At 36.5% G+C, this 16,660-nt stretch overlaps 1 protein-coding gene and 1 long non-coding RNA gene across 4 annotated transcripts; both read left to right on the top strand.

The window, feature by feature from the left end:
* Positions 1 to 4,685: 4,685 nt before the first annotated feature.
* LOC130420223 (uncharacterized) lies at positions 4,686 to 16,582 on the top strand. The gene is made up of 3 exons (XR_008906593.1): positions 4,686 to 4,723; positions 5,072 to 5,239; positions 16,551 to 16,582. It is a non-coding gene; the product is annotated as an uncharacterized LOC130420223 (long non-coding RNA).
* LOC130420222 (uncharacterized) lies at positions 7,880 to 14,977 on the top strand. Of its 3 annotated transcripts, none has more exons than XM_056747399.1 (7): positions 7,880 to 8,265; positions 8,856 to 8,904; positions 11,641 to 12,433; positions 12,593 to 12,742; positions 12,899 to 13,060; positions 13,144 to 13,233; positions 13,780 to 14,977. In XM_056747399.1, the coding sequence occupies exons 3-7, from the start codon at positions 11,657 to 11,659 to the stop codon at positions 14,107 to 14,109; spliced, it is 1,509 nt and encodes a 502-aa protein (XP_056603377.1). In that variant the 5' UTR covers positions 7,880 to 8,265; positions 8,856 to 8,904; positions 11,641 to 11,656; the 3' UTR covers positions 14,110 to 14,977. The 3 variants fall into 3 exon arrangements, with proteins under 3 accessions (XP_056603377.1, XP_056603376.1, XP_056603375.1); XM_056747398.1 differs by having other exon boundaries at positions 8,856 to 11,510; positions 13,780 to 14,976; XM_056747397.1 differs by lacking the exons at positions 11,641 to 12,433; positions 12,593 to 12,742; positions 12,899 to 13,060; positions 13,144 to 13,233; positions 13,780 to 14,977 and having other exon boundaries at positions 8,856 to 11,505.
* Positions 16,583 to 16,660: the final 78 nt, after the last annotated feature.

Genomic DNA, 16,660 nt, shown 5'->3' with positions numbered 1-16,660 from the left:
TACACATATTTTCTAGAACTGTAAACTTTCCTTTAACCAGGAGATGGCAGAAGTATGTATATATCACCTATATCAATATTCAGAAACAACTATTTAAAAGATTTTCTTTAAAAAAAAACATTTTGATGAAGAGTTTTTTTTTTCCTGAAAATGAAATATTTAATATGGATGCTTATGGTATAGTTGAGGAATTTTGCAGTTTACTGATAAAAAAGTAATTAATGTCCCCCAAAACACACCATAAATATACAGATTGGAAGTAAATGGAAGAAAGAATACATTGTTTCTATTTTAAAAAATGTATACTTTTCTTAACAACCCCTTATCCCTTTATAAATTATGGGGTCATATTGACCCCAAAGACCAAAAATGTAAACGTGAAACAAGGAGAATGTCTGTATACGGGGACAGTTAGTATTGGTCGTGACTTTGGTGTGCAATTATTACACAATGAAACAGTAAAAGAACACAAAAATCACCACAGTGGTACTATGGGAGAAGTAGAATAAGAATCAGGTGGAGTTTGTAGAAAACAATTTGATTTAATATTTTTATGATTTTTTTAAATATGCCGTACGATAGTATTTGTTGTGACTTTGGTGTGCAATTATTACACAATGACACAGCAAAATAACACAAAAATCACCACAGTGATACTATGGGAGATGTAGAACAAGAATCTGGTGGAGTTTACAGAAAACAATTTGATTTAATATTTTTATTAATTTTTTTAATATGTCTGTAAGTTAGTATTAGTCGTGACTTTGGTGTGCAATTATTACACAATGACACAGTAAAATAACACACAATTCACCACAGTGGTACTAAGGGAGATGTAGAATAAGAATCAGGTGGAGTTTGTAGAAAACAATTTGATTTCATATTATTATGATTTTTTAAATATGCTGTACGATAGTATTTGTTGTGATTTTGGTGTGCAATTATTACACAATGAAACAGTAAAAGAACACAAAAATCCGTGCAGTGGTACTATGGGAGATGTAGAACAAGAATGTGGTGGAGTTTGTAGAAAACTATTTGATTTAATATTTTTATGATTTTTTTAAATATGCCGTACGATAGTATTTGTTGTGACTTTGGTGTGCAATTATTACACAATGAAACAGTAAAATAACACAAAAAACGACACAGTGGTACTATGGGATATGTAGAAGAATAATCTGATGGAGTTTGTAGAAAACAATTTGATTTAATATTTTTATGAAGTTTTAAAATATGTCTGTAAGTTAGTATTGGTTTTGACTTTGGTGTGCAATTATTACACAATGAAACCGTAAAATAACACAATAATCACCACAGTAGTACTATGGGAGATGTAGAACAAGAATCTGATGGAGTTTGTTGAAAACAATTTGATTTTATATTTTTATGAATTTTTTAATAATTCTGTAGGTTAGTATTGGTTGTGACTTTGGTGTACAATTATTACACAATGAAACAGTAAAATAACACAAAAATCGACACAGTGGTACGTGGGTAGATGTAGAAGAATAATCTGGTGGAGTTTGCAGAAAACAATTTGATTTAATATTATTATGATTTTTTAAATAATTCTGTAGGTTAGTATTGGTTTTGACTTTGGTGTACAATTATTACACAATGAAACAGTAAAATAACACAAAATCGACACAGTGGTACTATGGGAGATGTAGAAGAATAATCAGGTGGAGTTTGCAGAAAACAATTTGATTTAATATTTTTAAAATATAGTTTTAAGTTAGTATTTGGTGTGACTTTGATGTGCAATTATTACACAATGAAAGAGTAAAATAACACAAAAATCGACACAGTTGTACTAAGGGAGATGTAGAAGAATAATCTGGTGGAGTTTGCAGAAAACAATTTGATTTAATATTTATTTATGATTTTTTTAATATGTTTGTTAGTATAAGTCGTGACTTTGGGGTGCAATTATTACACAATGAAACAGGTTAACAGCCTGAAAACTTCATATTAATTCACATAATCTTGACTGTAAAACCAGGATCCTTACCGATCGTTACCGTTAAACCCCATGTATACGCGCATTTTATTTTAAAGCGTAGATAGCGTGACCGCACTTATCCGAACCGCAGATGGCGTGACTCCAGTAGAAAACTGAATACTCAGGGTTTTTGGTTTCAGTCCGCCCCCTTTTCGAAGCGCGAGCGGTGTTGAAATGACATACGTCATCTGTTTATTGATTCGTGTTCCTAATCGCGCTCTATTTAGTCACACATAACTTAAAATGGCATGTTCGTTTATTCAGGAACCCATAGAAGAGGAAGCTGCATTAATTCGCAGAGAATTACATTTATGTCGGGAAGGAATTGTGAGGCCCCGTTTGGACGTTTTAGCTTAACTTTTAAGGCCAGTTTAAGAAGTATATTTAACATTTCCCAATCAGTCATCCTACTAGCAAGACTATTTTATTTTTTTAAACTTTCCTGAATGAATGATGTTATTGTATTTCTACCACGGCGTTTTAGTGCCACGTTAAAAATAACAAATTCAAGATTACGAGAATAAAGTCGAAATTTTACGAGATTAAAGTCAAAATGTTACGAGAATAAACTCGTCGTAATACCTATTTTATTTTCATGAAAGTTGTAGTTTAAGAGTTTAAATTATGTTTAAGTACAGCATCTGAATCAGTGAGTTAATTCGTAGTTCATGTCAGATTTTGACATTTCGACTTTATTCTCGTAACATTTCGACTTTATTCTCGAAATCTTTTTTTTTACGACGTCGTCGTATATTTCATATTCAGCTGCTGCCGAGATCTTTTTATTGCAGAAGGATATCACCTACATGATAGCGAGAGAGTTAAATATAATTAGCATTTTCACAGTTTCAACAAAATAAATATAAAAGTGATTGACATATAAACTTGCGCATTAACACGTGAAGCACTTTTCTCCCACGCCAACTCTCTTTCTTTTGCTGCTGCGGCTGTGTTGCACTTTTTTCTAAATATCTGCTCATATTCACTGTACGCTTGTAACAGTTCCTTCAATTTGATTGGCGAGAAATAAACAGAGCGCTTTTTGTCACGTGCCGTTGCCATGGTGAATCGTGCTATCTTCACTCAATTGATGATGGCTTTTCATCGCCATGCTACACGCGCGTAACCTAGAGTGAACTTACTCAGGGTTGATTGAACTAACTCAAATCAGCTGGTCTGAAACTGAAAACTCAGAGTAGCGATTCTCTGAGTAAATCAACTCATAGTTCAGATTTTAACTCGGTGTTGGTTGAACTTCCTTATTGAAACGGGCCCCAGGACTTAACAGAAGAGGAAAAAAATGTTTTGTGTTTTGCTGGTAGGGAACCAAAGTGTTTTGGCACCACCTGGTGGTTATTTTGGGAATAATGGGGTGGCCTTTCTTGACAACTTGTAGTACAGAGCATTTTTATATTTGTCATAGTTTTTTAACATTATAAAAAGCTTTGTAAAAACAGAAGCTACATTTTATTTCAAACATGCCCTAGTGTAATATTAACAGTTACCTCGAAATTAAAATCAATGGAACGTCAGATCATCAAGTACATCTTTGCTGGCATGAAAACAGCCCAAAAGGCAACCCAGCTGGGTTAAAGTGAAATTGGATGAGTCATTTTGTTCTCTCAATGTGTTCTCTTTCTGTTTAGGGCAGGAAAATAGAAGATGAACCGAGTAAGTTCCTGATTAGACTTTGTTTTACACTTCAAAATAGCATTATGTGTTTATATTTAGAGTGACCCACAAACATTTCAGCTCTATTGCTTGAAAAGTTATCAGTTTTATTCTACTGTGATGCTTCTATTAAAACTAAGTAGTGGGTATAAGATTGGTCAATGTTGTAACCAGTTTAAACCAATTTAACTTAATGGCCTTTCGTGTAGTGCTTCAAACTCTGATTACAGTTTTGATAGGGTTATTGTTATTATTATGCAAAAGCTATTAAAATATTTTTGTTCATTGAAATAAAATAAAATATAGGCTTTAAAATGTTGTTGAAACCAACGTCTTTTCCACACTTCTCACATGGATGTTTTCGTCTTCTGTACGTCTTAATTATGTTCAGTAGTTTATTCTGTACATAATAATATTTAACTCTGAATTTTAAGGACATACCATGTTCATAACAGCTGTTTAATTTAGATTTTATCTTAAGTTCCAGGACAACTTCAGGACACACAGAACATTGTGGTAAGTTCGAAAGATATATGTGACCCTGTCTGTGAAATCCAGGCTATAGTCTCTAAATCTAATTACAAGTTAACCAACAAAGTTTAATTTCAAACGTTAATTACATTTTTTGACCATGCATGACTCTTAGTATTAAAGATGCAAGGTTATATTTCAAAAATGTTCTTTAATACCCAGCTAAATTCATTTTTTGATTTGATGATTAATATTAGAAAGAGGTTGTTCACCCAAGATAAAAATTCTCATAATTGATGTCATTCATAACCATGTCTTTGTCTTCTGTGGAACACAATAGAAGATATTTTAAGAAATGTCTAGGTGATTTTGTGTCTATACAATGGAAGTCAGTGGGGGGTTAATGTTAACATTCTTCAAAATATCTTTTGGTGTTCTGCAGAAAAAAGAAAGTCAGTCACGGTGAGTGAGTAAATGATGATTTGAGTAACATGTTACTGATGACCTTATTAAGCTCATGATGAATTTTTTCTCTGCAGGACAATAATATCAGTGTCAGTCCACCGCCATGTCAAGGTAGGTTTAAATACCTCTTCTTAAATATAATCTGCAACAGGGATTGACTAACCTGAATTTGGATTATTATCCAAATGATTATTAATTTAAAGTCTCTTATGTGCTATAATAATACAGCACTTTAATAATTTGTAGCGAATGATTTCAAAGACCACTAGGCGTCACCAGACCTCACTTTGAAAATCCTAATCTACAGAACAAGGCATGATTTAACCTCAATTAAGTAAAATATAAATTTTTCAGTTTGTTGTAGAATTCTCATTTGGTACTTTTATGTTTTCTCTACTTTAATGCCTAATACTCATAACATGTTTGATCTTATATCTGTGTTTGTATGTATGCTTTCAGAGCTGAAATCAAAATGCGAACACAAGGAAATAGATGATCTTCAAGAAAAAGAAAGTCTTTGTGAACAACTGCAAAAGGCAAAAAACAAGATAGATCTCTTAAACTGTCAACTGGTGGAAAGGGACAGTGAAATTGCACGTTTGAAACAGCAGCTGGTCCAACATTCAGGTCAGAAATTACTGGTATAAAAGACAAAATTGGGTATTTATATAATCACACAAGCTCAAAATTCCATTGTTGAAGAGCTGTGTGTGCAATTGCTTGAGGAGTTTAATCTTTAAACTTCACAAGTTCATATTAACATGTAATCAGAAAAGATCAATGATAAGAGAATATTTGGCATGATGTCCGAGGGGAGGTTTTGATTACAAAAGCTTTGTCAAATAAACTTCATAGTACAACAGATCCTGATAAGCCACAAGACCAAGGGTTCAGTGACTGCAGTACTAGTAAAATTACTGTATAAACAGCAATAATAAAGGGTTATAGTTTTAAAGAGCATCAAGACTTCTTTTTATAATGGCATTTCACCACAAACTAAAGTAGCATTATACATTGTTTAAGTAAATTGCAGATGCTTTTGTCCAAAACAACCCACAGTGCAGTGTGTTTTTCATGGGATGCTCCACCAGTTGAGCTACAGGTGTCATGCAGGGGCTAACAGACTCTTAACACCCCGGAGTCTCGTGAAGGTAAAGAGTGGTTGGAAAAACACAGAATAATTAGTGCTCAAGAAAGGTTTATCCCGAAACAAGGATAAAGCCAAAAAAAAAACGTAAACCGAAACAAAGTTTACCAGAGACTGGTCAAGTTGTGAATACAGGCAAAAACTGAAGTGATAAACTGCTATATTGGGGTACATAGCACAGATCAGGTAGGCCTACGACTAATAATCCACAGGATCAAGACATGGGTAAACAGAGTGCAGGTGATGTTAAGACCAAACAATGAGACAAGAAAACTAACAAGCTTAAATAGTGTCCGGGTAATCAGGTGCAGGTGGCGAAGAAATCAAAGATGGCTTATGGGTAGTGTGGCATAAGGGGAAGTGTAGTCCGTTAAAAGTCCGGTGACAGGGATCGGGTAATCCGTAGTGTGAGCGCTGACGTAGGGGGTGTGGCCGGTCGAGGAGATGCAGACATTACAACAGGAACAGTCAGAGTTGCGAGAAGTTTACACAACAAGCTGACAGTTGGCCGTCACACCGTATGCTCCGTATTGTTGCTTCACACCGTATGCTCAAGTCCCTAATAGCTGTAAATGTCATTAGTTCCTGCTTCTCTTCACTAAATATCATAACAACTAGTCACTTTGGCTGGCCCTGGGTCTGTGGTAGAACTGCAAAACTATTGGATTTGATGTTGGCCTGTTCAAACTAAATAAGGTAATGTAAAGGCAGAAATGTTTATAGGTGCAAAATATTTATATTCATTCAAAATATTTATATGCAATTTCTAAAACAACTGTATTGCTCCTTTTCTGCATATTTTGTTGAAACATAACGCATACAACATGCCATACCAGAGTCTCTTTCAAAAGGAAATAGGGCTGCAACAACGAATCGATAAAATCGATAAAAATCGATTAGTAAAAAAGTTGTCAACGAATTTCATTATCGATTCGTTGTGTCGCGCGACGCGGAGACGTTTGGTTATTAAAAAAAACTTTATTTGAGCGCGGAGCGAAGTAAACACACTCGGTCTCTCTCGCGCACTGATGCTAGCAGAGTTCGGCGCCTCATATACAGGGCGGAGCAAAAATAAAAAAACGAGCGGAGGAAAGATACATGACTTTGAGGCAGAGAAATCCCCGCGACCCAAGTCATCATAGGTGCGGGAGCATTTCACACTAAATTAACAGAAAAACTGTGTTAACTACAAAATATGCAAACGCGACATGGCGGGAGCAACGCGGCAATGATCCAGCACCTGAAACTCAAACATGTTTGAGTCTGTGATGAGGAGGAAGGGAGTTCAACAGCAGGTTCAGTCATTACAGAATCCTACTTTTGTTCCGTTTCGAAGTGAAGAACGTAATGTCCCCGGTGCGGATGTTTACTCGTTATCCAGATTGACAAGCATCACAAGTTAGCATTAGCTCGTTAATAACAGTATAATCAGGGGTGGTGTAGTTACTTTGCGCTTTGCATTGTAAGACTAAAGACACGTTTTTATTCACTCACCTTTTTTGGACCATTCATTTATCAATCTGTTGTCATGTATAGCTACACTGCAAAACTTCCTTGGTAATTTTGTCTAATTTCCAGTCCAAATATCTAAAAAATCTTAAATCAAGATTACTAGACAAGAAAATTGATTGATGCTTAAAACTTCTGTTTGAAATTAGATCTCATTAAGATTATTTTTGTACCCCATTGGCAGATAATTTTTCTTGCTTTAAGCAAACAATCACTTAATTTGAGGTGTTTTTTCAGAAAACAAGAGATAATTTCTTATGCTTTTTCATGTGTCTAGTACATGTTTCTTGATATAAGATTTTTTTTTAAATTTGGACTGACAACAGGACAAAACTACTAAGTTAGAAAAGCAATTTTTGCAGTGTATATTCTGTGCTTTCTCCCATATAGGTTATTATTGACAAATATATTTGTGTGTGTTGTACTTTTTAATTTAATTTTAAAGTTCTTTTATAGCTCTTGGTCATCTTAAGCTTTGTTAAAATGTGGTGTATAAATGAAGCTTGCACTTACTACAATGATGGTAATAATTGAATGAATAAGCTTCAAGTGAATTTGAGAGAGAGTGTGTGTGTGTGTCAGTGTTTGTCAGTGTGTGCGTCTGCAAAAGTGTGTGCGTCTGCGAGTGTGTGCACACTGTAAAAAATGATCTGATCAAAAAGTTATAACTTATATATGTCATTAACTCAGACATAAAATAATGTGTTATGAAATTTCAACTCAATTGTTTGAGTTTTCAATCTTCCAATTTAGGTTCATAAGTTACTTCAATGAATCACAAATTCCAGGTGTTTGAATGAACTTGCCATTTTAAATTGAGTGGGCTACAAGTCTTTGGCGTGTTGTATTGAGTGGAGGACAGCTCTTTGCGCATGTGCGGGGGACTACAGACGAACAAATTTACGCGCCAACAAGCAAACGAACTTCAATCGGCCTGGTGCCTCATTTTTCCTGTCAGATAAGACGAGTCGTGTTGGCATGAACAAGTTCGCTATTGGTAAGTGTTTGTGTTTTGTAGATATTAAGAATGTGCATTGATGAAACCAATAACGTGGTATGTGCTGTGCTACAACTGTGATGTCATTTAAGCAAGGCACGTTTCAGCGACCGTTAACGTTAGCTAGAAAACTAGCAGTTCAGTCTTTTAGTTCAGTCAGAGACGGTTGATAAAGCGTTATCTGAAATCTACCAGCATTTATCTGAAATCTAAGCATTTATCTGAAATCTAAAGCTTTTGTAACATTAAACACTACCGTTCAAAAGTTTGGTGTCAGTAAGAATTTTTATTTTATTTTTGGGGAAAGAAATAAGATGTATCAATACTTTTATTTATCAAGGATGAGTTAAACAGATCAAAAGTTACAGTAAAGACACTTATATTGTTAGTTCTATTTTATATAAATGCTGTTCTTTTGAACTTTATATTTATTACATAACATCGGTCGCGTTAGCTAGTGCTAAAGAGCAATCCAACAATTCATATATCCAATTTGTTAGTTAGACTTAATTAGAAATGTGCTCTTGTTCATTTTTGCAATTCACATCACTTGGCAGCTAAAACTTTTTTTTCTGTTTTGTGTGTTTCAGGTGTTTTATGATTTACCAGGCTCAGCTACTCATTTGATGAAGTGGACTTGTAAGTTTTGAAACATACATTGAAAAGACTATAGTGAATCATTACAAGGACAAGCATGGACGTGGAAGAACAGGTTTTAGTTGTATTTACCCGAATTGTCTTACCGTCTTTCAATCCCATGTGGAACTTTTAAAACATTTGACGGACCACAAACAAGGAACCAGTCCCATTGCTAGACTTCGTTGTGAACTTTGTACTTTTTCAGCGCCAAGCAATATCAAACATTATTTTCTTCATTTAAAGAGACATTTGATAAAAAGAGAGACTGTGAATTGCCCATTTGTGGGGTGCTGTTTTACATCTAGAGTAGCCTCAACTTTTACTGCTCACAGAAGCCGATATCATCAGCCTTCTACATTCAATAATTTCAAACCTGAATTTATTATCCATTGTCAAAGTCAAGCTTCTGTCAATGATGAACAGGATAACTTTGATTTAGAGTCACCAGATGTTTCAGTGACTGAACCTGACTCTCAGCCTACACAGAAGTCAGTTGAGCGCAGAATTGCATCCCTTTTCCTTCGACTGCAAGCCGTCCTTCATGTGTCAAAGTCTGCGATTCAAGAAATTGTGGATGATTTGTTTGATATTGGAAAATGTGCTGGACAAATAACTAGGGAGTCAATTGAGAATGTTTTGGAGAAGCATAATTGCACATCTGAGGAATGTTTGACATCCTTGACCGAATTATTTCAAAGTGCTAACCCACTTAATTTCCTTTCAAGAGAAGGATCTTTAGGCACAGACTACAAAAGACAGTTATATTACAAAAAGAACTTTAGTGTCATTGAACCTGTCGGATATCTTTTGAACAGACAAGAAAAGTTTCATACTGTTATCTATTTCCCTATTCTAAAGTTACTTTCATATCTTCTTAAAAAAGAAGAGGTACTGCAAGCACTGGGGAAAAACAAACCTGTTGAACAGTCTGGCTACTACAAGTCTTTTCTGGATGGTGACTTCTATAAATCGAATGGAATCCTCTCAGGTCAAGAACTAAGTGTAGCTATTACTTTGTATATTGATGACTTTGAAATCTGCAATCCCTTGGGCACATCAAAAAAAAAACATAAAATCTGTGGTGTGTATTGGGTTATTGGCAATTTACCCTCTAGATACAAGTCAACATTGTCGTCAATCTACCTTGCTTTACTGTGCAAGGCTGAGCATGTCAGGATTTATGGTTTTGAAGCCACTGATTGAAGATATTAAATGTCTTGAAACACTAGGTGTGTTTGTAGAGAAACTAGGGTGTAATGTTAAAGGCACCATCTTGTTCGTTGCTGCTGACAACTTGGCAGCACATTCCTTAGGTGGATTCCAAGAGTCTTTCAATGTTGAGAAGTTCTGTAGGTTTTGTCTAGCTAGTCGTCGAGACATACAAACGTGTGATGTTAGAACTGGGAACTTTGTTTTAAGGTCACCAGAATCATTTGATGAAGCTGTAAATGTCTTGAAGCAGACGGACCTTGCATCTGTTGATGGTGTGAAACGAGACTGCCCTCTCAACAGCCTGACAGGTTTTCACACATGCACAGGCTTTCCACCTGATTTTTTACACGATGTGCTGGAAGGGATTGTGCCTGTAGAACTAAGTCTGTGCCTTGCAGATTTGATTTCAAAGAAGTATTTCACATTAGAAGAGCTTAATAGTGAAATACAGAGCTTCCCTTTTAAATTCTCGGATAAGAGAAATTGTCCTCAGAAAATTCTTTCAACTTTTAAAAAGAGTGGAACTGTAGGTGGTAACGGCCACGAAAATTGGAGTCTTGTGCGTTTCCTTACCCTCATCATCGGCCACCGTGTTCCAGAAGGGAATCAAACATGGGAAGTAATCCTTGAGCTGAAAGACTTGGTTGAGCTCTTAGCGACTCCATATCACACTGAAGACTCGCTGTGTTATTTGCAGTCCAAAATATCGGATCATAGACAGTTGCTACTGACAGTTTTCCCGGATTACAAATTGCGCCCCAAACATCACTTTATTGAACATTATCCTTGCCTTATTCAAAGATTTGGACCCTTAATAGAGTGTTGGACAATCAGGTTTGAGGCTAAGCATTCTTTCTTTAAGAAGGTAGTGCGTGATGCCAATAACTTTAAAAATATTCTGCTTACCCTTGCCTCAAGACACCAACTTATGCTTGCATATTATCTTGAAATGCCCAGCATTTTCAAGCCTGAGATTGAGACAGCAAAAGTGACAGATGTGTGCCTGGGAGTCTTAGATGGTGGTCTTAGACTAGCAATCTTGAATAGATTCAGTGATGTTGACACAGTTGGACTGACCCCTAATGTCTTCTTAAATGGAACGCAGTATTCAAAGGGAATGATACTTTCTGTTGGAAGTACAAGTGGACTACCCAACTTCGGAAGGATTTTGGAAATATGCATTGTGCTGGATGGTCATGTTTGTTTCTTCGTTGAACCTTTTTTGACTTACTATGTGGAGCATTTGAGGAGTTACCATCTTGTGAAGAAAAGTCCTGCTGAGTGTCTCTTGGTGAAACCAGAGGATCTCAATGACTACATGCCACTTGTGTCATACCTTGTCCAGGGTCGCCTGTTAACCACTCCTAGAACATTCTTGCTGAATTAAGGCTGCTGTAAGTTTGTGTATTTCTACCCTGATCCAAAAGAATTAACCCTCTTGAAGTGTTTTCCAAATCGTTTCTGTAGTAACAATTTGTTTGTATGTATACAATGAATTAAACCTTTTTTCTTCTCCAATTTCAGGCCGAAGTGATCCACGATGCTGCTGCGAGTTGTCCTCTCTGATATGGATATCAGGCGCCTTTCCATCGAAATCACCCCCCCTAGTGTTGATGCACTGTGCCAGGTGTTGCGTGCAAACCTTGGCCTGAGAGGTGGATTTATTTTACAATTTGAGGACCCTGCGTTCAAGGATCAGCTGACCAATTTGACCGACATCCGAGACCTTCCTGAGGAGAGAGCAACATTGAAAGTGTTGTTCACAGCTGATGCAGCTTGCTCGGATTCCACATTGGATTCAGCCAGCCTTCCATCTCTCAGTAGTGGGGAATCTGACTCCCAGCACTGGCCTGAGCCCTTCCCGATTCCAGAGTTCTCGCATGATGTTGAACTCACGCTGCAAGAAGCAAATGGAAGATATGCAAAAGATGGATCTGTGCTGGTGATTCCTAAAGGTATGAAATCTGATATCCTGGACACACTTGCAGACAGCATGTCAAAGATTAGTCCTTATCCTGAGAGGCAACACTATGAGAATGTTGCGAAAGCGCTTGTGGAGAAGCATCCCAGTCTAAAAGAGCCAGGGTCTGGAAAGGGTTGGTACGGCTGGTTCCACAGCCTGAAGTTTAAGCTCGGAAACTATCGACAGAAGTTAAGTGCAGCTGGATGCCCAGAGGTGAGGGTCAACAAAAGGAAAGGAGAAGAAGCCAAGGGACCACGTATGAAGAAGTCAAAGAAGGGCGAGGTCCACTTCTGTCCAGATCCCCCTGAAGGACTAAGTGATGAAGACATGGAAGAAAAGCGGATGTTGATGGAGGTACATCATACACACACATGCACATACACATCATACCTGTCTAATATTACTGCATACATACCTGCCTATGTTATACTAACTACCTACACTTTGCTTTTGTGTCTGTGAAGCCTACTATTTTGTCTTATGTGTCCTTTGCGCTTGTGCAATCCAATTCAGGTGGAAGTGCTCAAAAAAGACCCAGATCACCAGCAGATAGATGAGCTGATGTCTGCCACGTTCTCCAAGCGCAGAAAGGAGATCGTAGGGGATCAACCTCTCATTGGGGATGTCATAGCTAGATGGCCGGCCATGTTCTGTGAGAGACAGGTATAACAATAGACAACACTCAGCCTATGATTAAAGAGACTTTGGTATTACTGAGTGGATGAAAGCCTTTGACAACAGACAACCTTAGCTTACTAAATTATGACTCTATGCTTTGAAAATCTTTTCTCTAATTTCTTAACCTTTTTGTCTTCTCAGGTTCGGACAGAGTTCAAAAGAGTCGTAAGCATAGACCTTCTCGAGTCGTTCCTCGATGGACTTGACGACCTGGCACCACGACTGCTGGAAGTGTACGAAGCTGCGACCAAGTCGGCAAAGATGCCTGCACTGAAAGCCATTTTGGACTGTCTGAAGAAAGATGTGAGTAGACGAGCTGAGAATTGTAAAATTGGGCACCAGATGTTTGCAATAAAATCTCAACACTGCTTATTTTTGTCTTGTAGGACACAAACGACAGGAGAAGGATTGCTGCTCTGCTGGGTCTGCCACACTATCTAAGAGAAGAGCCATCAGACATCATCAGGATGTGTGACGTAAGACCTTTTTCTGTCATGCATAACAGCCTATAAATGAACGTACCCACCCACATATACACTTGTGTGCGCACACACACACACACACACACACACACACACAGACAACCTTTAACAAAGAGATTGCATTAGATACACTCATGGGTGTTGATAAAGTCCTGTGGCAGCATAATGGTGATGATGCAAGGAGAAGTGAGGGGCAGAATAGTGATGGGGAGGACGAGGGTTGGGTGGAATAGTGGTGATGGGAGGAGGGAGGGGTAGAGCAATGTTGGGGGAGGAGAAAGGAGGGGTAGAATAGTGATGGGGAGAGGACCCAGTGCAACATACACTTTCCCAGATCTGAGAGGACACTGAAGTTTTCACCCTTGCAGTAACGTTCCAATATTGCACCTACAAACATGCACACTCACAACTGAAAGCCCAAGAAGACTATTTTATTAGCCTGAAAACAAGGTTTATGATCACTGAGACTTAAATAGCTTTGCAGAGCATGTACATCTTGACCCAAACATTCACACTATTTTTTTTTTTCTGCTTTTCAAGGCCCATGGTGAGACTCTGGCTGCAGCCATGGAGGGGATGCAACTTGGCCTGTTGATAGGCCATGAAGGTGACAACCAGGATGCCTTTCCACGTGAGGTCTTCAATGTGGCAGTTGTGGTTGAGGAGACTTTTGTGCTTCACAACTTCAAGGATGTGCCATCCAGCTTTGCCATGCTTTTGGGGATCATCTACTGCGTTAACCTTGAGTATCCACGAGCCATGAAGTATTCCTTTGAGTTCCTTCAGAGGGTAGTGATGAAGATCAAACCAGATCAAGCCTCTGCCAGAGTCCACGGCATCCGAAACAAGCTCCTGAGATATAATTTGTAAACCATGCCCCACCTGAGAATAGGATTGGAATTCATTTTTTTCTGTTGACATGCGTTCCAAATTTGAAGGCAAAAGCACTTAAGCAAACAGGAGAGGAGCCCTGATTTTTTTGTTGGACTGAAAACATTTAATTCTGAATATTGTTCAAATAATGGGGTCAAAAGTATACTGTATTCAAGTTTCAAATATTTGTAAACAACCAGCTGCAGTCTGAAGTTTTAGATTTGTTTGTGTTTGGGGTTCAGCACAGCTTTTGGTATAAGTTAGCTGGATCTGTGAGATTAAGTTTTTTTAAATGTTAATATTTAAAACCTGTTCAATATTTCAGTGTTGTAAGGAAAAAAGCTAATGCTTTTAAAAGAATTTATTTTCTTTTGGGTTAATATGAATAGTGTTCAGTACAGCTTTGGGTGACCTAATGGGCATATGACAAGCAGAGGGGTGTGCACGTGCATATAGAAGGTGAGAGGTTTCCTGCAGTAATCATCAGTCAACTTAACCTCATTAGGTCACACAACAATAACAATGATAAACAACTTAGATGACAGGCAGTGATTTTTTTTTTTTTGGAGGTGCTGAATATAGATATCTATACTGCTGTATGTGTCTATTGGTCTATCTAGCCTAGATTCAGCATGACCAACTTCTTGATTGACAACAGGCACTGCAGACAACTGCAGGAAACACTTCCCATCATCCACCTTCTATACACACACTGAGAAATACTTGTGGAGTCTGCTTGGGATACCCCCTCATAGTGTAAGCTCACACGAAACCCTTCTATTTATCTTAGCCTCATTATGTGACCCACAGCCAACTGAAGTTTGGTATTGATTACAATTTTGAGATGATTTCATGATTGAAGTGTTTATGTATAGCTTGTATTGGCTTAACATTGGTTTTAATAAAAAAAAACTTTTGTACTCAAATTTGTGTTTTTAGAATTAATTGTTAAGTTAAAACAAGACGCTCTTTTAGATCATCTTAACTTGATACCCTAATTCAAAGACATTACTTAATTTAAATGACTAAGTTGAACCCACTAATGGGGATAAGTGAACAGAATGCTCATTAATGAGTTCACTTTATTTTGAACTTGCATAGCAAAGTTGAAACAACAATAATGGTATAGTCATGTTGACTCACAGAAGGCAATTCGCAGTTTAACAACACTTAAAATAATGAGTTAAAACAATTCATTAATCCATTTTGTTTTTACTTGAAATTTTGAGGCAGCTGCTTAACTTATGATTTTAAGTAGAACCAAGTAGATATTTTTTACAGTGCATCTGCGAGTGTCTGTCTGCAGTGTAGTGTAGAAAACAAGTTCTTACATTCAAACAAATCCTGTTAAGTTTTCTGATTTGTATTGTTCTTTAGTTTTTATAAATTATTTATTGTTCTGGCAGCACAGGTGGCACTTTTATTTAAAAAAAGTCTGTATATTTGGCAGATGTAAAGCATACATGTGTATGTTTTTTGTGTTAGTCCATTTTTATTTGATTTTATTATTATTATAACAGCTCAGGGATGTTCAAGGAGCAACATGCTTGTGCACTTTCTAAATATTTTAGTTCTGTTTTTGAATAAAGGGTTGGAAAAGAATGCTTTTCTTGGTTTTTGTTTTTATCCGATTCATCGATTAATCGAAAAAATTATTTACAGATTAATCGATTATTAAAATAATCGTTAGTTGCAGCCCTAAAAGGAAACACTTATTCAAAACTATCTCAATCTGGAAGTTAGTGCAGTTCTTCCCTTGACAGAAATGGCAATATCATGCTCAAAAAAGTTTTTACAAAAGTTTGAGACACATTTTGTCTATCAAGATAGTCTTCACAAATAAAAGTTTATGATTTTTAAAGCCTGAAAAAGGTTGTCAGAAATTAAAAGCTATCCTTGTTCTGTTATCAATGTTTGAAAACACTAAATCAAAGTCACCACTGCAAGCTTCTCTTTTAAAAAAACTATTTTAAAATGAATTATAATTATTTTCACTGATAAAGTCTGTGGAAAACTCTTAATCCACATTTCTAGGAATTGTACACATGTTGCATCTTTTTTGAGCATGATAATGTCTGAAGTCCCATGTAACAACTTGTTAACACTTTTTTAAGACAAACTGAAGCATGAGTGAAGTGTTATTGATGTGTTTTACGTCGTATGTTGTATAAAAATGTATTATTATTATCTTAACCGCATACCTCTCATATTTCAGGCATTTATCAAAAAATCATTAAAAAACCCACTGACTTTGGGATGAAGAAAAATAAGTAAACTTTCCAAATGAAAAACAAAAACTGTTAGTCTTGAGTTTTGTGTCTATCGTAGAGAACTTTACTTTGCATTTTTAAGTTGGCATTGTAATTTTAACTGTAAGCAATAAAAACTGTAATAGTAAAACAAGATTTAAATCTTCATTTTTTGTTTATTCAACCTAGGTCAAAATCAGAACCTTCCACAGAGTACAAAGGTCAGTTTAAAAAGTTGCATTAAATGCTCTTATATATTTTCCTTTTCAAACACCTTTTTTAATGCAAATGCTTTGAAT

Source organism: Triplophysa dalaica, chromosome 4, assembly GCF_015846415.1.
Source record: "Triplophysa dalaica isolate WHDGS20190420 chromosome 4, ASM1584641v1, whole genome shotgun sequence".
Lineage (NCBI taxonomy): Eukaryota > Metazoa > Chordata > Actinopteri > Cypriniformes > Nemacheilidae > Triplophysa > Triplophysa dalaica.
The sequence above is the reverse complement of the archived record's forward strand: the minus strand, read 5'-3'. Positions and strand labels throughout refer to the sequence as shown.